Source organism: Leiobunum rupestre, chromosome 1 (genome assembly GCF_980474605.1).
Source record: "Leiobunum rupestre chromosome 1, qqLeiRupe1.1.hap1, whole genome shotgun sequence".
Classification (NCBI taxonomy): domain Eukaryota; kingdom Metazoa; phylum Arthropoda; class Arachnida; order Opiliones; family Sclerosomatidae; genus Leiobunum; species Leiobunum rupestre.
In genome coordinates, this window is record NC_143384.1 from 19,972,456 (window position 1) to 19,996,582 (window position 24,127).

The following is a 24,127-nucleotide window of genomic DNA, read 5'->3' on the forward strand; positions in this document are numbered from 1 at the left end:
ACGCCTATCAACAGTAGCGCGTGTAAACCCTGGTGGCTGAAAAGTAAAATCCTAAAATTAGTAGTTCATATTCCCTTTAAAGGGCTACGTAATCACGTGACGGAAGGGGAGGAGTTACCTGAAATTCAGCCCGAATTTTCCAATGATTCTGTGGACCTTTAATTTATGTATACTGAAAAACCAAACTAGGATATAAAAGCATTATTTTAATTTTTTAAACTACACTAAGGACCATAAAAATGATACACATGTGGTTCAACGAAATGAACGATTCATCTTGAATCATGATCATGGGATCCCTGCTACCATCTACTGGGAGAAATTGAAACTAAACCCAAAAACAAGTTGGGTAGTTCAAATAACAATTCTGTGTAAAGCTATTCCTCAAAAACTATTCGACCAAGTGTAATAAAACTTTGCATACATACATAACTAATCACCTGAAATATTGCAGATCAAAGTTCGTAATAAACATTAAAATTCTTCATAGTATCCCTGGTAAAAATAACATTTAAAATTTCAACGGAGGAAACACGTTTTTAAAATAAATTTATTACAAATTAAAAATCAGGTGAGCTTTCGACCTGCGGTTCTTTGTCAAACTACGTTAAAATTGTAATTAAAGGTCGTAATGTTAGAAAGATGTAGTTAGCACTTTGGCATTAATTAAACCTACCAAAAACAGAATTTGCGCTTAAGTTGTTTGACCTTTGACCCGATATATATAGTAATAGTTACCCCGTTTGAACCTATGGTAAAAATTACCCATCTTGAACCTACGGTAATAATTACTCATGTTGAACCTAGGGTAAAAATTACTCATCTTGAGCCTACGGTAATAATTACACCGGTTGAAGCTATGGTAAAAATTACCCATCTTGAGACTACGGTAATAATTACACCGGTTGAACCTATGGTAAAAATTACTCATCTTGAGCCTACGGTAATAATTACACCGGTTGAACCTATGGTAAAAATTAACCATCTTGAGCCTACGGTAATAATTACACCGGTTGAACCTATGGTAAAAATTACCCATCTTGAGCCTACGGTAATAATTACACCGGTTGAACCTATGGTAAAAATTACCCATCTTGAGCCTACGGTAATAATTACTCATGTTGAACCTAGGGTAAAAATTACTCATCTTGAGCCTACGGTAATAATTACACCGGTTGAAGCTATGGTAAAAATTACCCATCTTGAGACTACGGTAATAATTACACCGGTTGAACCTATGGTAAAAATTACTCATCTTGAGCCTACGGTAATAATTACACCGGTTGAACCTATGGTAAAAATTAACCATCTTGAGCCTACGGTAATAATTACACCGGTTGAACCTATGGTAAAAATTACCCATCTTGAGCCTACGGTAATAATTACACCGGTTGAACCTATGGTAAAAATTACCCATCTTGAGCCTACGGTAATAATTACACCGGCTGAACCTATGGTAAAAATTACCCATCTTGAGCCTACGGTAATAATTACACCGGTTGAACCTATGGTAAAAATTACCCATCTTAAACCTACGGTAATAATTACACTGGTTGAACCTAGGGTAAAAATTACCCATCTTGAACCTATGGTAATAATTACCCATCTTGAACCTACGGTAATAATTACACCGGTTGAACCTATGGTAATAATTACCCATCTTGAACCTACGGTAATAATTACACCGGTTGAACCTATGGTAAAAATTACCCATCTTGAACCTCCGGTGATAGTTACCCCGGTTAAACCTAGGGTAAAATTACCCATCTTGAACCTACGGTAATAATTACCCCGGTTAACCCTAGGGTAAAAATTACCCATCTTGAACCTACGGTAATAATTACCCTAGTTGAACCTATGGTAAAAATTACCCATCTTGAACCCACGGTAATAATTACACCGGTTGAACCTAGGGTAAAAATTCCCATCTTGAACCTAAGGTAATAATTACCCGTGTTGAACAAAGGTTAGCTTCGGAGGGTGTATGATCTACTTTTACCAACCCCTTTAGATATTATTTCAGAAAATTAAATACTAATGCTGCTAGTTAAATTTGATATCGAATTATATTTCGCAAAATGAATTAAGAAACTATCAGCTTGACGTTTTGAAATATTGTGTCAGTATACCTTTAAAGTTACTCATTTTTAATGAACGCAAAATATTTCGATATAAAGCTGTTTCTAATATGTGAAACAGTTAGGCTTTTCAGTTTACATAGAGCAATAGGTGATTATGAAAAATATCGGTGGTCACGTGATTTGGTTAAGTACTACCAAGTTGAAAGTATCAAAATTGGCCCTTATTGTAAATTCGTCTGGCTAGTTGGGCAAGGGTTAGCGAGATTTCTATTATTTCATTGTTCAATCGAAAGGATTTTTCGTTTTTCGTTTTGAGAGAAGTTTGCAAAGTCGTTAAATTAAGGTAATTGATTTATTAAATGAAATATTTTTAAATTCTATCCAAATTGATTTTAATTCATTTTCAGGAATAATGGAAACATGTATGTAAATATAACCTTGTGTCTTCTATTAAAATTGGGCTTGTTTCTTTGTCAATACTTGGTCTAAAACTATAAGAAATAAAAAAAATATAATAAATTTGTTAACTTTATGTATTTTTAATAATTTTAGAAAAATACTAACTTTTCAAACAATCAATCCATGGTTGGTGCTTTTTACTAAACGCGGACGACCGCGGGCCTCGGTAGGTGCAGACGAATTTAAGCAGCCGACGCTTTGTCAAAAAATAACCAACTCCCGTGAGCCTCTGCGCGCAATTCTTTTTCATAATCACCTATTATTTAAATTTAAGTAAATAATTCAACAATCTCCGTTACAATTTAGTAAATATAATTTTATTTATATTCTTACACAACACAAATGAAAAACATTTTTCATTTAATAACATTATGTTCTTTTAATAATTATATATGATTATGGGAGCATGCTAATAAATGAAAATTATTTAAAAAATGACTATTTCATTATAATCATACAAAGTCCTTATAAAAACTATCACCGTTTTATAAAAAAAAAATGTTCGTTCCTTAATTTCACTTAAGTCATTTTTAGTCCTAAGTAACGTTTTAGGCCTAACAAACTTTTACATTATTTACAAGATAGTGCAATTGGTTTTTTAAAAATACATTCTTTCAAGCGACATTTCGCTGGGCGCGTCCATGTTTAGTTTTCCCCCATTCTCCATTTCCCACGAAGGGTCAGAGGTTAAATGGCGGACGAAGGGGAGGCGGTAAATAACGGGGGGGTTAAAAAGACGCGGAAAAAAGAGTGTATACCGGAATACATTTTACAATCAAATGAGTGACCAAGGCCCAAGTCTGCCACTGCTTTTAAATATTATGTAAAAACTGGTTCTGTTTTTAGTTGCTCTTACCGAACGTAGAGGGCGACACTATAGCGATAGTTTTGTTCGCGTTAAATAATTCTGACCGTTGTATTTTTCTAGCAAAAATAATGCTATATGGCTGGTAGTACTGTAAATACGCTAATATTTTAGCCTTTGGAAACTAATGATAGATGGCACTGGTAAAGTAAACGTGCCTATGAGATATTTATTTTAATAATAAACAGTTTTAAAAAGAGTAGTCTGGTCCACGTATCAAAGAGATTTCCACAGACGCTATAATACGGTGGATGGGAAAGTCTTGGTCAATCCGTTGAGTTCGGTTTGAATGGAGCCCAGTTCGCACTCCTTATCTGGGCTGCTCGAAGTGGAGTGCCTCTTCGGCTTGATATTTGGCGTTACGCCGCTTATAAAACGCTGTAAAACAAATGTGAACAATTACGACGCGTGCCAGTTTGAAAGCTACTAAGCCTAATAGGCACTTCAATAAAACATCATTAAAGCAAGTGTCGGCTCGTCGTCAAGTAGCTCTTATTTCAACAGATGTCGCTAACGCCGTAATTAAAACAAGTTAGTTAAGCTACATTTTTACACAAAAGGCGGGTACTTATAGGTACCCCTCGCGTTGATTGGATCGTTTGTAAATTGGTTAATGACATAAATTACAGTAATTTCAACAATATTTTTTTACATGGGATATATAATTTAGGTTAAAGCCCACTTAATATAGTATAATTTGTCTAAATATAGTACTCGACAAAGGTTCTCTGACGACGTTATCATTTGGCTATTTTGAACCTAACTTCCTTTGCCATTAATAGATGGCACAACGCTCTCCACTAAAGTCGCTTTTTATCGAATAATCGGATAGATTCATGGCCATCTCTAATAACAGGGGCCTTTTCATAATACAGGTGGCCATGATAGAGCCGACAGTTGCTTTAAGGAAATCGCCAAGAAGTAATATTTCCGAAAGACAGGACCTGCATGTTACTGTTTATACACGGCTTGTTGGAATAATGGACAGTTTTCAACTGTACGGTATGCAACAACTGTTTCCTTTGAACCAGGTAGTTTTTTTTTGACACATTAAGGCTTAGCAAAAACACGACGTTCTGTTTACGGGTGAAAAGTTTCCATTATAACAACAAGCACTAAATAAACAGTAACTTTCAGGTCTAGCTGGCTCTCGGAAATATTTCCTTGAAGATGTTTTATTGAAGCGCCATCTGTATTCATAAGATAGAACTATGCTACTATAAATGTTTAAAAGTTTTGTTGTCGTAGAGAAATTCACACATACTTTAAACTTAATATTAAAAAAAATTGTAATTCTAGTTCTTTTTCCCGTATACAGATGTCGCTAGGGGAAAATTAACCCGACTTCAAAGCAAATACTCATAGAACTAAATTTAACACTTTCTGTATGCCCGAGGGGCAAATCATTTTGTTACAGAGTGTCCTAATAATCATGATTAAAAATTTAATCATGATTTAATAATTTGTAATCTTTGTACAGCCAAAACTACAGATTTAAATTTAATCTAAACGCGAACATTAAGGTTTGGGTTCGTGTGGTAGGTAAAAACAAATCGAGGTAACCACCGTAAAAAAGTAAACTTAAACAGTATTTAAAGTCCCTGCTGCTTGGTTTTGCGCTTGTTGCAGCCTACTTCCAGGGGCTAGTAGTCGGAAACGTCGCACTACCCATTCGATTTGCAACCGAAAATGTTTTGACCACTTTAAAACAAAAATTAGATTTTTTCCTTATTTTACCCAAAAATTGTTACAATTTTGCCCCAAAAATGTTCCAATTTACCCATTTCGTGATTTTCAAATTTTTAAAATTTTTTAGAAAATCCCATACTTTTATAATGGAGATTTTTTTGTTTTTAATGGTCAAAAACATTTTCGGTTGCCATGGCAAATTGAATGGGTAGTGCAACCTGTCCTTTTGGGAAATTTCATACCTCATACAGGACTACATTACGCCCGACTTTGAACAAAATCGGTAATAAACACCTCGGGTACTCTCCTTGTTAGAGTTAGCATGGCCGTTTTAACTCTTTAGTAGGCCTTAGGCCAAAATATCTGCCTAGTTTGCCTTATGGATAAGGGGGCCCTGGTTGTTAAACCTAGGAGCAACAAACAGAAGGAGAACGCAGCTAGCATTTAAACACGCTAACGCAGTGCTGTTTACAAACTTCATTGGACGAGCCTTTACGCTGAACGTTTTACGGAAAGTGGGAAAACAATTTCCGAATTTCCCCCTTCCGACGGCAGCAGGCGCTAAAGCGTCTAACCAATGGAAAATGTACGCAAGAAAATACACGACTTTTGACGGGCTGCGTTCTCCTTGTGTGGGGTGCTGTGTTTGTGGCTCCTAGGTTAAACTACAAGACTTGGGTAGTGTCCTTTTAAACAACGCCGAGAAGGTAAAGCAAGTTTTGCAAAGTATACCAGTACCTCTTTCCAAGTGCCATCGGTGGTACAAACGTAGTAGAAGGCGTAACAGGGTATCCAAACCATGGACGCCAAGGCCATTCCCCATCCCAACATTTGCCCCCACCAGGGGTACGTGTAATTGTTGGCGTACACCAACGGTTCGTATTGGATAATGGAAAACAAAAATATTCCCTATTACAGAAAAATAAAATTCATTAACTGTTCTAATTAGTTCTAACAAAAGTGACATAATTACCAAAAGTGTGACAATCCCTGTACTTTCGTATGCTAAAGGCTTAATGAATGCTCGACTCGAGATCGACCACGTAAAAGACTATTTTATTGTCGCCTTTCTGGATCTTTTTTAGTCTATGGTATTATATCGTTGGTAGATGGCGATAGCATCTCCACAGAACGACGAAAAATCAAAAAATACACTAACTTTGACCACTGCTACTTAGTTCCTCCGTTCCTCACTACGAGGCGTTATTTGTTAGTTTTAACTTCCTTCCCTCCCCAAAGCATACTTTCCCTTCTCCCCTCCCAACTTGTATTTCGCTCGTCACATTCATTAAGATATAGCTCCGATTGACACACTTTTGGTAATGATGTCACTTTTGGTTCTAATTAGTTCTAATTATTCTAAACAGGAGTTTGACTTACCAGGGTTATGGCGGGTACAATGTACATCCAACTGATTCTATAGAAAAGACCCGGTCGCCGTCCCAACATCTCCTCAATGTGGTCGCTGAATTTAGTCGACCCTGCGCAGACAAAACGACACGTTTCACAATACAACTTAAAGGGAGTATTTGCTACCAAAAAACTACCGCTACGCCCCCTTTGGTTCGCCATTGTAAGCTAGATAGGTAACGGCTAAAGCAGACGCTATTAGGTTTTCCTCGTCGTTATTCGTAAATTTGACTTTATAAATAATGATACTGGCATTTTAATATAATATTTGCATCGGTGGCTTATATTTTGATAAATTTATTTAAGAAAAAACGTCCTTATGACCTTTTAATTTGTCTGTAGCAGACGCTAGATCATAGGTGCCACCTCGGAGAAGCTAGCGCCGTTACGCCACCTAGACCCGTTTTGGCCGAGAATAAAGTAGGAAGTTCGATGGTGGTTTAAAGTATTTCACGTTTTCGCCGCTGTGGGCGCTGTTAATTGTCTTTTAGGGTTAAAAGTTTGTAGGAGCTTCTACTCCTACTGCCTTATGTAAAACAGGGACGCGTCTTTCCTCCTAGCTTAGTGGTCAAGATTATTCTAACTATTTTGGGAGGAAAACTACTATCGTAGTATATAAATAAGTGAAGATTTGTCTTATAAGGAGACATCCCGCGGTTTTTCTCCCAGATGTTTTTCAAACTCGGGGGTTAAGTAGACCTTCATGTAGTTGGTAAGCTCCTTAAGGGAAAAGTTTCAACGGCCATTCGTTTTGCCATGGTAACCGAAAATGTTTCTCACAACTCAAATTTAAACTTTCTCTACGTAAAATAGCATGGGAAAATCACAGATAGTAATTTGCCATTTTCAAAAAATTAAAAAATTAAAATTTTGGCAAAACAATTGGGTAAAATCGATAAAATTGGGTAAAATCGATAAAATTGGATAAAATCGATAAAATACAATCCGTGATTTTCCCACGCTATTTTACGTAGAGAAAGTTTAAACTTGAGTTGTGAAAAACACTTGTGTTTGCCATGGCAAAACGAATGGCCTTTGAAACTTTTCCCATTAGGAGCTATCAAGGTACATGAAGGTTTGAAAAAAAAATATATATAAAAAACACTTTATACTGCCTTTAAAAAACTACATGCATATGATACAATGAGCTATTGAGTGAGACCAGAAGTACGCGAAACAAAGTTATGGCACTCTAATAATGTAAGGGGGAAGTTAACTTAGCTTCCCCCTCCCCCCGGGCTATATAAAGATATATTGAAAATATCCTCTCAAGCGCCACCAGGGGCAAAATCTTATCGCTTAGACAGCAAGCGTGTATTGCTTTTCCCGGTTAAGGGTTCCTTTCTAGGAGCCGTTTGACTAAGAAAATTACGCCTAATAAATAAAAACTTAACAGTTTATTTACTTCTGGTGATACAAGAAAACCAATTTACCAAGTTACGACACACGCGATCCAGAAACCATTGAAAACAAATTCCGCGCGTGAAGAAGAGCAGGGTTATTTTATTTTAGGAGGTTAGAGCTCGACGCTATACCAGATGCAAAAGCTTCTGTCAGACTTTGCTTCCCCCCCCCACCCAAGTAGGTGTAACAGATTGGTAAAAACATACCGAAGATTCTACCAACCATAAATTCTTGTTATATCAAACGAAATTTTAAAGTTACATTAGTGCCATCTTTCGAGTATTATTCCTTGAATTATAAGTAACATAATAACAATAAGTATGTCGATTAGGAGAAATTATCACCGAAATTAGTTTCAGAGCTATTGCGCAATCTAGCTTTAGTCTTCAGCACAGAGACCCCTAGTGTCTAAATATGCCTAAGGCGAAATACACTACTCTCAAGGACGATACTATACTATTCAGTTCAGTTGTGAGTCCAAGTCGGAGGTTGGCGAGAGTGTCAGCTAGGAGCAACAAACACAAGGAGAACGCAGCTAGCCTTTAAACACGCTAACGAAGGGTTGTGTACGAATTTCATTGGACGAGCGTCACGACCCTTTACGTTGAACGTTTTACGGGCGGGGGGAAGACAATTTCCGAATTTTCCCCTTCCGACGGCAGCAGGTGCTAAAGCGTCTAAACAATGAAAAACGTACACAGAAAAATAGACGACTGTTGACGGGTTGCGTTCTCCTTGTGTGGGGTGTTGTGTTTGTTCCTCCTAGGTATCAGTTTCGAGAAAAGATTCGGTCAGGAAATTAGCATTAAAGCATTAGAAAGTGTCATACTTATTGTTATTATGTTACTTATGGTAATAATAATAATAATCAGCTATGCTAATACCCAAGGCACCACCTTAGGCCCAAGACATCGAGCGACTTATAATGCCTTAAACAGGTGGTTATAAGTGTCATACTTATTGTTATTACCTTACTTATGCTTTAATTAATTAACGGGTTACGGTCGACAGTCGAAAACTCCTAAAATAAAATAACCGTGACTAGAGGATGTCTTACCGTAAATCCAGAAGATGGCAATGGTCTGGAAGAACACTGTGAACAAGATGGTGATGCCACTGGCGGCGTTGAAATCCATCAATTGGAAGATGTACATTCCTCCCTGCGAAAAGGGAACTATAAGGGACCCACGCGTTAATACGCTTGAGTACCGCGAACCGGGAAGAAACCTACTTCGGTCACCATGGGAAGGCCCATCACGTACAGGGACAGGCAGATGATCAACGTCACTAATTTCCTTCGGGGCCGGAAGAATTTCGGGTATTCGTCCACGATACCCGTGATCAGAGCCTCCACCGTGCAAAACTGGAAAAACATAATCACCCATTTTCGTTATTCATTTGTCACGAGTATCAGAAGTAAATAAACTATCTCTTACGAGAAGTATTCATCTATCTATCTTGCTAATGTTATTGCATTGAAACACAGTGACGTAAATTACAGTCCTGTAGGGCCTGCGGCGCGGAAGGGCTTCCGTGGAATAAGGGCCCCTCGAGGAATAAAGGGTCCTAATAAATACGGGGCCCCGAGGAATAACGGCCTTTCGAGGAATAAAGGGCCCTAATAAATACGGGGCCCCGAGGAATAACGGCCTTTCGAGGAATAAAGGGTCCTAATAAATACGGGGCCCCGAGGAATAACGGCCTTTCGAGGAATAAAGGGTCCTAATAAATACGGGGCCCCGAGGAATAAAGGACTCTAATAAATACGGGGCCCCGAGGAATAACGGCCTTTCGAGGAATAAAGGGCTCTAATAAATACGGGGCCCCGAGGAATAACGGCCTTTCGAGGAATAAAGGGCTCTAATAAATACGGGGTCCCGAGGAATAACGGCCTTTCGAGGAATAAAGGGCTCTAATAAATACGGGGCCCCGAGGAATAACGGCCTTTCGAGGAATAAAGGGCTCTAATAAATACGGGGCCCCGAGGAATAACGGCCTTTCGAGGAATAAAGGGCTCTAATAAATACGGGGCCCCCGAGGAATAAAGGGTCCTAATAAATACGGGGCCCCGAGGAATAAAGGACTCTAATAAATACGGGGCCCCGAGGAATAACGGCCTTTCGAGGAATAAAGGGCTCTAATAAATACGGGGCCCCGAGGAATAACGGCCTTTCGAGGAATAAAGGGCTCTAATAAATACGGGGTCCCGAGGAATAACGGCCTTTCGAGGAATAAAGGGCTCTAATAAATACGGGGCCCCGAGGAATAACGGCCTTTCGAGGAATAAAGGGTCCTAATAAATACGGGGCCCCGAGGAATAAAGGACTCTAATAAATACGGGGCCCCGAGGAATAACGGCCTTTCGAGGAATAAAGGGCTCTAATAAATACGGGGCCCCGAGGAATAACGGCCTTTCGAGGAATAAAGGGCTCTAATAAATACGGGGCCCCCGAGGAATAAAGGGTCCTAATAAATACGGGGCCCCGAGGAATAACGGCCTTTCGAGGAATAAAGGGCTCTAATAAATACGGGGCCCCGAGGAATAACGGCCTTTCGAGGAATAAAGGGTCCTAATAAATACGGGGCCCCGAGGAATAAAGGGCTCTAATAAATACGGGGCCCCGAGGAATAAAGGGCTCTAATAAATACGGGGCCCCGAGGAATAACGGCCTTTCGAGGAATAAAGGGCTCTAATAAATACGGGGCCCCCGAGGAATAACGGCCTTTCGAGGAATAAAGGGTCCTAATAAATACGGGGCCCCGAGGAATAACGGCCTTTCGAGGAATAAAGGGCTCTAATAAATATGGGGTTCCGAGGAATAACGGCCCTTCGAGGAATAAAGGGCTCTAATAAATACAGGGCCCCCGAGGAATAACGGCCTTTCGAGGAATAAAGGGCTCTAATAAATACGGGGCCCCGAGGAATAACAGCCCTTCGAGGAATAAAGGGCTCTAATAAATACGGGGCCCCCGAGGAATAACGGTCTTTCGAGGAATAAAGGGCTCTAATAAATACGGGGCCCCCGAGGAATAAAGGGCCCTAATTAATAAAGGAGCCCCGATGAATAACGGCGCTTCCACAAAAAAGGGCCCTAATTAAAAAGGACCCCGAGGAATAACGACCCTTCGATAAATAAGGACCCCCAAGTAATAAGGGCCCCAAGGAATAAGCAGCAGCCAAAAGAAAAATATTATCCTCGTGATGATGAAGGGGCCCCCCAAAATCGAGTTTCACGGGCGGGCCCCAAAGATCGTAGGTATGCTACTTTTGGTTTTTCAAATAATGTTTTAGTAGAAATAAACAGTGCCGGGAGAAATACATCTTATTGTGATTCTCCCGTCCTCTGCACGGCCTTGAAAATACGGTTTATCCATAGGTGTAATTTTTACATTTTGCATCATTAAGCTAAGTAATAGACTCCGTAAACAGTGATTTGGAGGTTTCAATTTAATGGTCTAGATTGTTCCTTCTAGATCGTAAGAGATATATTTCAAACTTCTGAGAATACTTAAAAATTTAAACGCTCGTACCTGACTATCAATTCCAAGGATTATTAACATCAGAAAGAAGAGAATGGACCACAGTGGAGCAATCGGTAGTTGAATTACCACTAAGGACCAATGTTAAACATTAAGAATCTATTAGAGCTTAAGTACAAACAGTTAGTTTTATTTACCTTCCGGATAAGCCAAGAATGCCAAGCCGGGACCTAAATAAATAGTTTTTCAGTTTATGCAGGAATACATAAAAGCTACTAGGAATAATACACGTTGGTCATTTTGCCGTGGAAATATATGGGTTGTGCCTAAATAAAGCCTTAGGTTATTAGATAATTTGAAATGTTATACACAAAACTTGCCTAATTAATAGTTAATTAATTGTTAAGCTAACAAAAAATGGATGAAAAGATAGATATATTTTACTCAGAACTGTCGCCACCAGATGGCAACGTTTTAAATTGAATTTGGGGAAATCGTCTGCACAATCAAAATTGTTTTGTAAGAAAGCTATAATAATAATCAGCTAGGCTAATACCCAAGGCACCACCTTAGGCCCAAGTCATCTTGCGACTTTTAATGCCTTTAACCGGGTGGCCGGGTTACAATGCGTAGGAGGGTGGTGGCAAGTTTCGGCCTTAAAACATTAATATTATACCAAAATCGCCTGCAATTTTCCCCAAATTCAAGTTTTAAAATATTGCAATTACAGATGGCACTATATTTTGTACACTCGGAAGAAACACTTCTTGCGCCAAGGCTTAAAATGACCGCTATTAAGCCTAGGCTTTAATCGTTAATTTGAATAATTTCAGCCACAACGACTGATCCCTGGTATAAAAGTTTGATTGAACCGCGTGTTAGTTTTCAAAATGAGGTACCTGAGCTGACCACATCCGCGACTTCTTTGCCCTGAGTTTCGGCCATGTAGCCCAGCACTGAGAAGATGACCGTACCAGCAAAAAGACTCGTCAAAGGGTTTATGGCGCACAAAATCAAAGAGTCACTATAAATTAACAACATTAATTACCACGTCGAATGGTTCCATATCAGCTGGATACATTTAGCTTGTTCGGGGATTTATAAGTAGGGCAAGTAAAGAAGAATAACCCTATGACGTCATCAGTGCCGTTTGAAGACCTTCGTGAGCCCTGGGCACTTTTAAAGCAACTGTCGGCTCTATCATGGCCACCTGTATTGTGAAAAGGCCCCTGTTATTAGAGATGGCCATGAATCTATCCGATTATTCGATAAAAAGCGACTTTAGTGGAAAGCGTGGTGCCATCTATTAATGGAAAAGGAAGTTTGGTTCAAAATAGCCAAATGATAACGTCGTCAGAGAGCCTTTGTAGAGTACTATATTTGGACAAATTATACTTTATTTAGTGGGCTTTAACCTAAATTATATATCCCATGTAAAAAATATTGTTGAAATTACTATAATTTATGTCATTAACCAATTTACAAACGATCCAATCAACGCGAGGGGTACCTTTAAGTACCCGCCTTTTGGGTAAAAATGTAGCTTAGCTAACTTGTTTTGATTACGACGATAGCGACATCTGTTGATATAAGAGCTACTTGACGACGAGCCGACAGCCCGACACTTGCTTTAAGACCTTTGTAGGCCCTATTTCTAAGAATATTTTTTAAAGTTTAAAGCAAGTGTCGGCTTGACGTCAAGCAGTTCTTTTTTTCAACAGATGTCGCTATCGCTATAATAAAAACAAGAGAGTTAAGCTACATTTCGACCCAAAAGGCGGGTACTTATCGCTTGTAAATTGGTCAATAACATAAATTACAGTAATTATAAACAATATATTTTACATGGGATATATAATTTAGGTTAAATTCCACTAAATAGAGTATAAGTTGTCTAATTAAAATACTCTGCAATGGTTCTCTGACGACGTTATTGTTTCGCTATTTTGAATTTTTGCTTCCTTTGGCATTAATAGATGGCACCACGCTCTCCACTAAAGTCGGAAAGATTCATGGCCATCTCTAATAGCAGGGGCCTTACCATAATACAGGTGGCAATGATAGAGCCGACAGTTGCTTTAAATTTTTTCATACTCATAAACTTCGGTTGGCCCTGGGCATAGTCCCCATTGGATAAAACAGCTCTGGACGTCATTCTACTTGGATTTTGTGCTGGGGAATAGTTAGAGTAGGGGTAAACACGTTTTCCAAAATGACTGCCTGCGGTCATTTTTCCAGATAAATTCTGGATTAGTAGACGATTTTGTCAGTTTACTCTCGTCAGGGGCGGATCGTTAAATTTGGGGGCACTGCAGGGCATCCCGGATTAACCCGAGTCTGGGAGTATCAGATGCATTTTTCAGGATAAATGGTAAATTTAACTTATATAAAATTTTTAATTTAATAATTTTAATTTTTTGACCGCGATGAGGGCCCTTTGGTTGAACGGGGCCCTGGGCTGCAGACCATTAAAGGGAATATAACCTGCAAAGCAATCTTTATGGAAGACCCCTTCAACTTTTCAAATTTCCCTGTACAGTGGCGCCAAACATTTTAAAAGCCAAAGGTAAGAGCGGCCAGAGCTGGAAACGTTGGTGTTCCACACCAAATAGCTGAGGTTATATTCCCTCTAAAACCATGGCTTAAACCACTCTCGCTACTCATGCTTTTGAGAAGGAGTTAAAAGTGTAGTCAAAATACTCTATCCTTGACGAATAGTTCACGGCGTAGAGTAATTATCTCTACCAGAACAAGCGAATAGTTTCATTTGGAGTTAAAGGTGTACACTTTTTGTTCCAGAACAAACTAAACAGTATGCACCTATGGCATACTTTGTAGAGAAAGTTCGTCTGCTTTCTATATTTCTTGACACTCTTTAACAGACATTATCGCCATCTATGTTTACGTTTTGCAAGAAATGTATTCATTTAAACTGAAGGATAATAAATGAGATACCAGGCATGCTTTGATTAACTCTTAAAGAGTAAGATGCAAATAGATTTTCGGATAAGAAACTTAAAGGAAAAGTCCATGTTGGGTAAAACTTGGGTCTATTTCAAAGATCTTGTTTAAATATACTCAAAAATATCAGTCGTAAAATTGTATCTTTTTTTAATGACGAGAAATTAATTTTTAAACGAGCCAAATTTACTCGCCAAGCGAGCTGCCATTTTCTTTCGCTTTCCCTCCGCAGACCGCACGCGGAGCAAGCGCGCGCAGGGAACAGAGCGCTGTGATAGCGCGAACAGCGCGTGATTAAAGTTCTAAAACGTCACTGCGAAACAAAATGGCAGCTCGCTTGGCGGGTAAATTTGGCTCGTTTAAAAATTAATTTCTCGTCATTAAAAAAAGATACAATTTTACGACTGATATTTTTGAGTTTATTTAAACATGATCTTTCAAATAGACCCAAGTTTTACCCAACCTGGACTTTTCCTTTAACTACTTTATATTTTTCTTGTTCATTTGATCATGGGTTTTCCGTAAATGACACTCACTTGATAAAATACCTTCGTTAAGTTGATTTAAAATGAAATTTACGTGCAGAACCCCGCTGCGGTTTTTGTTTTGAACGATAATTTTACCGCGCCTAGTTTGTGACGTCATTGACTACGGGTTTTTTCAGAATATTTCCCATTGCATCTGGTAGATTACATAGTTCCCACTATCCTACCAAGATCATTCTTGTAATATCCTTGGTCAGGAATCCATACCGCTACTTGGAATGCTTATCGCGGCAGATTTTCGTCTCGATGTGGCTGACGGTTTTTTTGACGTCACGATGTTAACTTAACAAACCACAACGTGAGAGGGGAGCGCGTGCAGAGGGGGTTTTTTTGTCTCGTAGGCGGGGCCAAAGCCGTCACCCGTCAGAGTGAGCATCTACATTTTGTATCCAAGTCTAAATTCAATGTTGGGGATAGCGGCCAATGAGAAATAACGTGTAGTCAATGACGTCAATCACCACGCTAAAATTCAAATTGTTTGGCCGTTCTACTAATAGACGGTAAAATAAATGGGGGTGGAATTTTAAACCGTCATTGCCACTTAAAAACTGGACACTAGCCAGGGAGGGAACACCGGATTGGTTGGTATTGGAGCATGCGCAGAGACCAATTTTTAACTGTCGCCGAGTAACAAATATCTAAATCATGATTCTTCGTAGAGCACGTGGCGCCATCTAAGTAAACTGACCATTATATTTCGGGAATAAAAGCTAGACCAAATGGTTGTTTAACTGTAAATTTACCTATAACTTGAATTCTTTAAATTAAAATACAAATTATTAATTGAGATCAATCGTAATAGACGAGAAAAACGATTGAAATGACTTCAGTGACAATTAAAGTCGCGAAGTGGGGAGGCTGGCAGCCATGCTATCACGAAACGTTTCCCCTTTTTTCCTACCCCCAAATTCAAAAACCCTTCAGAGGCTGGGAAGCCGTTGGAATTTATTTTACCGTCTATTACTTCTAATTAACTACGAAACGGAAAGCAACGAAACTTTATATTTGGGTATTTTAAACGTACGCTCTTCGTTTTATATCAAAATTAAGGCGGTAACGAATAATTTTAAACTTTTACTCTTGAAAGGGGAACGGTCGAGCTTTAACCAGTTAGATAGTTCTATAGCCCGTTAAAAACTAAAATTTATGGCGAACACCTCATCAAATAATATTAAGTGGTTAATTTTTAATAAAATAAAGAAAGGACATCGCACTTCTTCTATGGGATTGGCTTTCGACAGATTTTTTTCAAAATGAAAGGAGCAAAATTGTCTCTTGCCATTTTTCCCTAGCTCTTATAGTTTGTCCAGTATCAGCGGTCAAAAGTGGACAAAACTTAGTATAGTCTATTTGTTAAAAGGGGTCACGGCCCATCGGTTAGCGCTCTACGCTCGCGCGTCGCTAGTCCTGGCACACTATCAATAGAGTTTTCTTGCCAAGATTTTTACACCTCTACTTCATTATTTCTTTTCTCGCAACTTATTATTCGATGAATTTTCGTACGTGGAATTATTTAATATTCAATATTTTATGAGCAATAATAAAATAAAAGAAATACTAAAGAAATCAGAATATATATGATTAACCGTTCATCGTGCGATCAGAAAGTCGTACGAACAGAACGAAACCAAATACGACGCGGTTGGAAAGCACCCGGAATTTCGGCATGAAACCTCTATTGATAGTGAGCCCAGACTAGCGACGCGCAAACATAGAGCGCTAAGCCGAGACTTCTTTTAACAAATAGACTAAACTAAGTTTCGTCCACTTTTGACCGCTGCTACTGGCCAAACTATAGGAGCTAGGAAAAAATGGCAATGGACAATTTTGCTCCTTTGATCAAGTCCAACAACATGTTTCAATTTTAAAAAAATCGGTCGAAAGCCAAATCCCATAGAAGAAGCGCGATGTCCTTTCGGGAAAAGCGCGCGTCCGCTGCGACATCTGGTGAGAAATCAATGAGACACTCCTTGCTTGATTAAAATTGAAAAACAATATGAAAGCGCGCGCTGCTGAAGACGCGAAAGATTTGGTTTGTTTATTTTGCACTCGCGGCGCGTTCTAGTTATACAAGACCTAAGAATAAATTGATCGATTTCAAAAGTTAGGATAGTTCGCAAATCGCTCACTGAGGTCGTGCTGGCACTGGCGATACACCTTAAGATGGCGGCGAAAATTCAAACCCAAATACTTGGCGTTATTTTGCGGCTCAACTTCTTGGACCAAAAATTATTTTTTATAAGCAAAATAAGGTACTTGTAAGAATATTGAACGTCTCGTTGATCTTTTGATATGCAAATAAGACGATATTTGGAAAAGCTTGGCCGTTCCCCTTTAAGGGGAGGAGCTTACTGTTAGAGCACGAAGAGGAAGGGAGTAACGATTAACATTCTCCCTCAATATAAATAAATACGTTCTTGGTACAGACAAACTTTCGTTACGAAGTATGTGAGGGTGGTATCAGAAGCTAACGCTATTATTAGCTCACAAACCGATAAAAGTTGTGATGGAACTTATTGTAGCTGCCCAAAGTGATGACGGAACCAAATCCGATCCCAAAAGTAAAGAAAACCTGAGTTCCAGCAGCCACCCATACCTGAATAAATATAAAAACGTATAATTAGATTTAAAATTTAATTTAAAATGACTGTTTTTTTTTTGTGGCCATTAACTTGGCCCTTACATGTTCACCTTTGCTTCTAGCAGACGACTCCATTTAGGCGTGATGTAAAAGGACAAGCCTTTCCAAGCTCCCTCTAGCGTCACTCCACGGAAAAACAAGATAGTCAAGATTAAATACGGAAATATTGACGTAAACCACATGATCTATTAAATAAAAACAATCAAAGGTCACAAAAATACTTCGTTGTTTTGAAGGGGAAATACCCCACTTCAGTGTTTATTGTGGCGCCATCTACAGACGTTTTTCGAAATCAGATACTTTTTACGTTGTGTATTACTAACAAGGAGACGACCAGAGTTGATTTTCACCGATTTTATATAAATTCGAGGGATAAGTAGACCTTTATGTTACTTGAAATTTTCCAAAAGGAAACGTTTTGACCGGGTTTAGTTTTGCCATGGCAACCAAAAATGTTTTGACAACTTAAAACCATCTTTTCCCTATAGAAATTAACATGGAAAAATGGCGTAATTTACTATATTAAAAAAATAAATTATATTAAAAAATTATACATTGGGTAAATTCAGGTTAATGCGTGCAAATTTTGGATGGAAATTAAGCAAAATTTTGTAAATACAAGTAAATTTGGTTACATTTTTTAATATGGGTAAAAATGTGTATGTACATTTCGCTAAATAATTACAAAATATTAGTAAAATGTGAACATAAGGTAAATGCTTGTAAATTGACTAAATTTTGGTTATGGAAGTAAAATTTGTAAATGCCAAATATTTTAAATTTTTAATTATTTCTGCGATTTCTCCATGTCAATTTCCATAGGGAAAATATTTAAGTTATAAAAAACATTTTTGGTTGCCATGGCAAAACTAAAGCCCGTCGAAACTTTTCCTTTTGGGAAGTATCAAGTAACATAATGGTCTACTTATCCCCCGAATTTAAATAAAATCGGCGAAAATCACCTGCAAGTATTACAGGAATGTATTGAAGTGACTAAGAATATTGGACTACAGGATTCTGATTTCCATCCTCGCAGCCTTTGTAGCTTAAATTCGTCCGCTTTCCCATTCAAGTTTGCTATATGGTAAAACCTTGAATGCGCCTTAAATGCAGACGAACTTTCTCCACAAAAGCTGTGAGGATGGCGAGGGGCAGGTCACTTCCTTGATTAACGACGCACCCCTCAAAAGATTAAATCCGATTTAATCACGATTAAGTTGATTAAATCAAGTTTAATAATGATTAGAATGTTTAAATCTGATTTAATCATGATTAGAATGTTTAAATCTGATTTAATCATGATTAGAATGTTTAAATCTGATTTAATCATGATTAAAGGATTAAATCTAATTAAAATGATTAAATCTGATTAAAATTATTAAATCTGTTTAAAATGATTAAATCTGTTTAAAATGATTAAATCCTGATTAAAAAAATTATATCGTTATTAGTATGATTAAATCGCACTTTAGTTTTGATTTTAATGATAAATTCTCGATTCGACCGATTATATTGATTAAATCGTGATTAAAATGATTAAATCTAATTACAATGATTAAATCTAATTAAAAAGATTAAATCATGATTAGAATGATTAAATATCGTTTAAATGATTAAATCCTGATTAAAAAGATTAGATCATGATTAGAATGATTAAATCTCGTTTAAATCGTGATTAGATTTTTTAATCTTGATTAGATTTTTTAATCTTGATTAGATTTTTTAATCTTGATTAGATTTTCTAATCTTGATTAGATTTTCTAATCTTGATTAGATTTTTTAATCTTGATTACCCTGATTTAATCATTTTACTATGATTAAGACGCACCCAAAATGGAAGTGACCTGCCCCTCGGAGGATGGTACCAGGGGTTAATGCTATGCTGAAATATTCTTAGTAACTTCAATACATTCTTGGTATTACTCCCTACTCTTTCGTGATAGCAGATGGCGCGTCAGTCGTTGCGTATTTCTGAAGCGGTGTATAGTGAATGACATAATTTACTTTTCCGCTGTTGTGCAATCCTTTCCATATGACGAGATAGACTAGCACCCAAGCCACGAAAAGATACAGGGCCAACTCCCAGCGTATGTTTCCTAAGTCGTGGATTCCCGACGTGATTCCCAACACTCTCCGTCTATGCAAATTCAAACAGTACTTCAAAAACCTTCTTCCGATCAGCCAAAACTAAGACCAGGATCTTTTTATGGAGAGGTCAGCGTACGGGTCTATCTATGCCGTACAACCAAAAGTGACATAATTACCAAAAGTGTGACAATCCCTGTACTTTCGTATGCTAAAGGTTTAATGAATTCTCGACTCGAGATCGACCACGTAAAAGACTATTTTATTGTCGCCTTTCTGGATCTTTTTTAGTCTATGGTATTATATCGTAGGTAGATGGCGATAGCGTCTCCACAGAACGACGAAAAATCAAAAAACACACTAACTTTGACCAGTTTTACTTACAAGGAGAGTACCCGAGGTGTTTATTTCAGATTTGGTTCAAAGTCGGGCGTAATGTAGAACTATATGAGATATGAAATTTCCCAAGTGGAGACGTTGCACTACAAATTTGATTTGCCATGGCAACCGAAAATGTTTGTGACCACTTAAAACAAAAAAATCTCCATTTAAAAAAACATGGGATTTTCTCGGTTTCACAGGGTCCTAGCTACGAAAATTTACGTAAATGTCCTCAAGTTTGGGTAAATTAGAATTTTTTTGGGTAAAATTGTAACAATTTTTGAGTTAAAAATGTAAATTTTTTTTGTTTGAAGTGGTCAAAAACATTTTCGATTGCCATGGCAAATCGAATGGGTAGTGCAACGTCTCCTTTTGGGAAATTTCATATACCATATAGGTCTACATTACGGCCGACTTTGAACCAAATCGGCCATAAACACCTCGGGTACTCTCCTTATTAGTTCCTCCGTTCCTCACTACGAGGCGTTATTTGTAGGTTTTAACTTCCTTCCCTCCCCAAGGCATACTTTCCCTTCTCCCCTCGCAACTTGTATTTCGCTCGTAACATTCATTCAGAAATTGGTCCGATTGACACACTTTTGGTAATTATGTCACTTTTGGTACAACGAAAGTCAACCGGGGGGGGGGGGGGGGGTAATAAAAGGGGAAATATCAGTGCGTCTTGTTGCGCCGTCTAACGACCGCTATTGAAGCTAATAAGATTTTTATCGGTTAAATTTTAGCAGACTGAATATTGTCTATACCAGGTACCATCTCTTGACTCTTAACAAAACTTTATTATATTATAATTTTTTTTTATCTTTGGATATTTTGCGGTGAGAGTTAAATACATACATATGGTTTAAATGTAAAGTTAATTTTCAATATTTTTTTAAAATAAACTACATTTTAACCACGTCGTAGTATCCGTCATATGTATTTAACTCTTATCGTATTATAATTTACCATTGAATTAATTATGGTTTTTAAAATTTATTATGTTTTTAATTTTAGGATATTATTAGTAATAATTAACACTTTATTATATTATATTATATTATATTATATTATATTATATTATATTATATTATATTATATTTTTAATTTCAAGGTATTATTAGTAATAATTTACACTAATATATTTCATTATATATTTTTTAATATTAGGATACTATTAATAATAATTAACACTAATATATTTTATTATATATTTTTTAATATTAGGATACTATTAACAATAATTAACACTAATATATTTTATTATATATTTTTTAATATTAGGATACTATTAATAATAATTAACAATAATATATTTTATTATATATTTTTTAATATTAGGATACTATTAATAATAATTAACACTAATATATTATATTATATATTTTTTAATTTTAGAATACTATTAGTAATAATTATAACTCTATCATAATATTTTTAATTTTATGATATTATTAATAATAATTAAAAATGATTGCTGCTATATTGGTGCAATGAAATAACTTGTTTTATATAATTTCTTATAATATATAGTTTGGGTAACCAATATAGATGGCGCAAAACAGCACGATAATAACTTGGAGAATTCTGACCTCTCTGTGAACAGATCCTGCAAACTATATAGGAGCCACAAACACAACACCCCACAAGGGCCCACATAAGGAGAACGCAACCCGTCAAAATTCGTGGATTTTCTGGTGTACACTTTTCATTGGTTAGATGCTTTAGCGCCTACTGTCGTCGGAAGGGGAAAATTCCGAAATTGCCTTCCCCCCCACGCCCGTAAAACGTTCAGCGTAAAGGTTTGACCAATGAAATTTGTACACAACACCGCGTTAGCGTGTTTAAATGCTAGCTGCGTTCTCCTTGTGTTTGTTTCTCCTAGCTGCAAACAACTTTTTAGTTTTTACATACTCCCAAAACTCCACCACGGGCGAAGTGGACTTGTCCGTGACGTTAGAGGTGCCGTTCAACACCAAATCCTTGCAATTTTCGGAGCTCCACGAAGGGTCGCAGTTCTTCCACGGCAGCAGACTGGTAAAGGAAGATACGAAGTAGATGAGAGTCCACGAGATGATGACCACGTAGTAGAGATTGTACAGGAAAACGATGGTCATGGAAGCGTAGCCAATTCCTGTTGAACCAAAGAAGAACCGTGTAGGTAATAATAAGTGTACTCTTCAAGGTTAAAAAGGTCAAACGTACCTTTAAAAATGGGCACGAGTTCCCAAACTCCAATTCCTCCGGTACTTAGGTACTGGCCAACTGCTACTTCCATCATGAACATGGGTATAGCGCAGAATATCAGGCAGATGAAGTACGGCAGTAGAAAAGCACCTGTATTTAGTGGATTATATACTATATTTAAACTATTAAATATCAATCATAAATTTTAAAATTATGTTCCATGGTAAAATATGTAAAATTTAAAAACATTAGTAATAAATATTGCTACTTTTACTAGTGTTTTTATATCAAATATCAAACCAATATTCTTAGATTTTTTTGCAAATAAATTATAATTTTTTCATAATAAAAAAGTATTCTTAGATTTTTTTAAATCTAGTTTTTCAAGAAAAACTAAGAATACTAGTTAAAAGTATGCGAGTACTTAAACATTACTAGTAATCGGACTGTTATCTAGTACTTTTAGGTAGAGGTCGTTGATGGTTAACTTTTATTCAATAGAAAAAGCTCTCAAAATTATTCGTAAAACGTTTTGATCAAGTAATTTATATTTCTATATTATCCGATTAATTTTTTGATAAATTTGTAAAATTAATCGGGAAAACGACGTTTTTTTCGATAAAAAGATCAAATTTTACGAATAATATATGTTTTTTAATCATTTTCCGAAATATTAACCGGTAAATTTCTTTGTTTACATATTTTTCCCGAAAAAAAATCAATTTAAACATGGATAATGATTAACCGTCCCCGACCTCTACTTTTAGGAGTAGTTAGCAAAGAATGATAAATTAAAATATAATTCTATTTTTACCTCTCCGAGGGGACTTTGTACCCTAGGAGGGGTTATACAACCACCGTATCTGTCTGTCTGTCTGTCTGTGGGTGGGTCTGTCTGTCTGCCAGGCCTGCGAACGCGTTCGCATTTTCGAGGCAAAGGGTAATCACTGCGTACGCAGTTTCTTAGAATCAGGGAAAAGGGTTTTCCAAAAGCGCCCTCTTTTTGTCATTGGGTGAAGTATAATCTTTTAATCGGCCGGGATTCGAACCCGAGCCCTCTTGAACGACAGGTGAGCGTTCTACCGCAGAACCACGGATACAGTTACGCTTCACTGAAAATTAAAAACTCTTCCGAGGAGAGGTATATTTTGGCAAGCTTGCCAACTTGTTATTTCGACTTTAAAGGGTCAAAGAAGCCATTGAAAAATTCGGTTTGAATTTCAGTTCAGTTCTCCCATTACGTAACGTGACTTATACTTCCCTTCTGTAGCTTCACGCTCAAAAGTCAAACGGTTCCGTGGCCCATTAAGTAATCCGATAATCGACACTCAAAAATAACTACGACAGCTTCAATTCACGATTCTTGGCAGGCGTAGTTTTACAAAGAAGTATTATTTTCTACTCGGGGAGAATGACTATTTTTACTCGATCCGAGACCATCATGGTCTAGATGTACCGCCGCCACGAGAGAGGGGCAATGAAAAACGTCAACTGCGTCGGAAGTTGCAGGGAACCAATGGCTTGTCAACCATACAACCGAATCCTACCATTTTGGCGGATTTCAAATAAATTTACGAGGAACTTTTAATATGCAATAATTAAATATCATTTTATTCAACCTGATCTAATCTAACCTAACCTAATTACCTAATATAATTAAAGCTAACATAACCTAACCCAACCCAGCCCAACCTAACCTAACCTAACCTAACCTAACCCAACCCAGCCCCACCTAAACTAACGTAACCTAAACTAATCTAACCTAACCTAACCTATCCAAACCTAACCTAAGCTAACCCAGCCCAACCTAACCAAAAACAACCCAACCTAACCTAACCTAACCTAACCCATCCCGACCTAACCTAACACAACCGAACCCGACCTAACCCAACCTAACGCAACGTAGGATCTTGTTGAACGCTTTTTACGATTATTGTTAATT

At 37.4% G+C, this 24,127-nt stretch overlaps 1 protein-coding gene across 1 annotated transcript in view; it reads right to left on the reverse strand.

Moving 5' to 3' along the window:
* Window positions 1-2,919: 2,919 nt before the first annotated feature.
* Window positions 2,920-24,127, reverse strand: part of LOC149961282 (sodium- and chloride-dependent GABA transporter 1-like) — a 41,989-nt gene continuing 20,781 nt past the window's right edge. The window contains exons 3-15 of the mRNA XM_090176566.1: window positions 22,204-22,335; window positions 21,913-22,132; window positions 19,540-19,672; window positions 17,586-17,720; window positions 17,387-17,490; window positions 12,288-12,412; window positions 11,586-11,618; window positions 11,440-11,519; window positions 9,140-9,271; window positions 8,966-9,068; window positions 6,475-6,575; window positions 5,833-6,003; window positions 2,920-3,783 (exon numbers count right to left, since the gene is read on the reverse strand). Coding sequence (XP_090032692.1) covers window positions 3,643-3,783; window positions 5,833-6,003; window positions 6,475-6,575; window positions 8,966-9,068; window positions 9,140-9,271; window positions 11,440-11,519; window positions 11,586-11,618; window positions 12,288-12,412; window positions 17,387-17,490; window positions 17,586-17,720; window positions 19,540-19,672; window positions 21,913-22,132; window positions 22,204-22,335 — 1,610 coding nt within the window. The 3' untranslated portion in view covers window positions 2,920-3,642. The remainder of the gene's footprint in view (window positions 3,784-5,832; window positions 6,004-6,474; window positions 6,576-8,965; window positions 9,069-9,139; window positions 9,272-11,439; window positions 11,520-11,585; window positions 11,619-12,287; window positions 12,413-17,386; window positions 17,491-17,585; window positions 17,721-19,539; window positions 19,673-21,912; window positions 22,133-22,203; window positions 22,336-24,127) is intronic.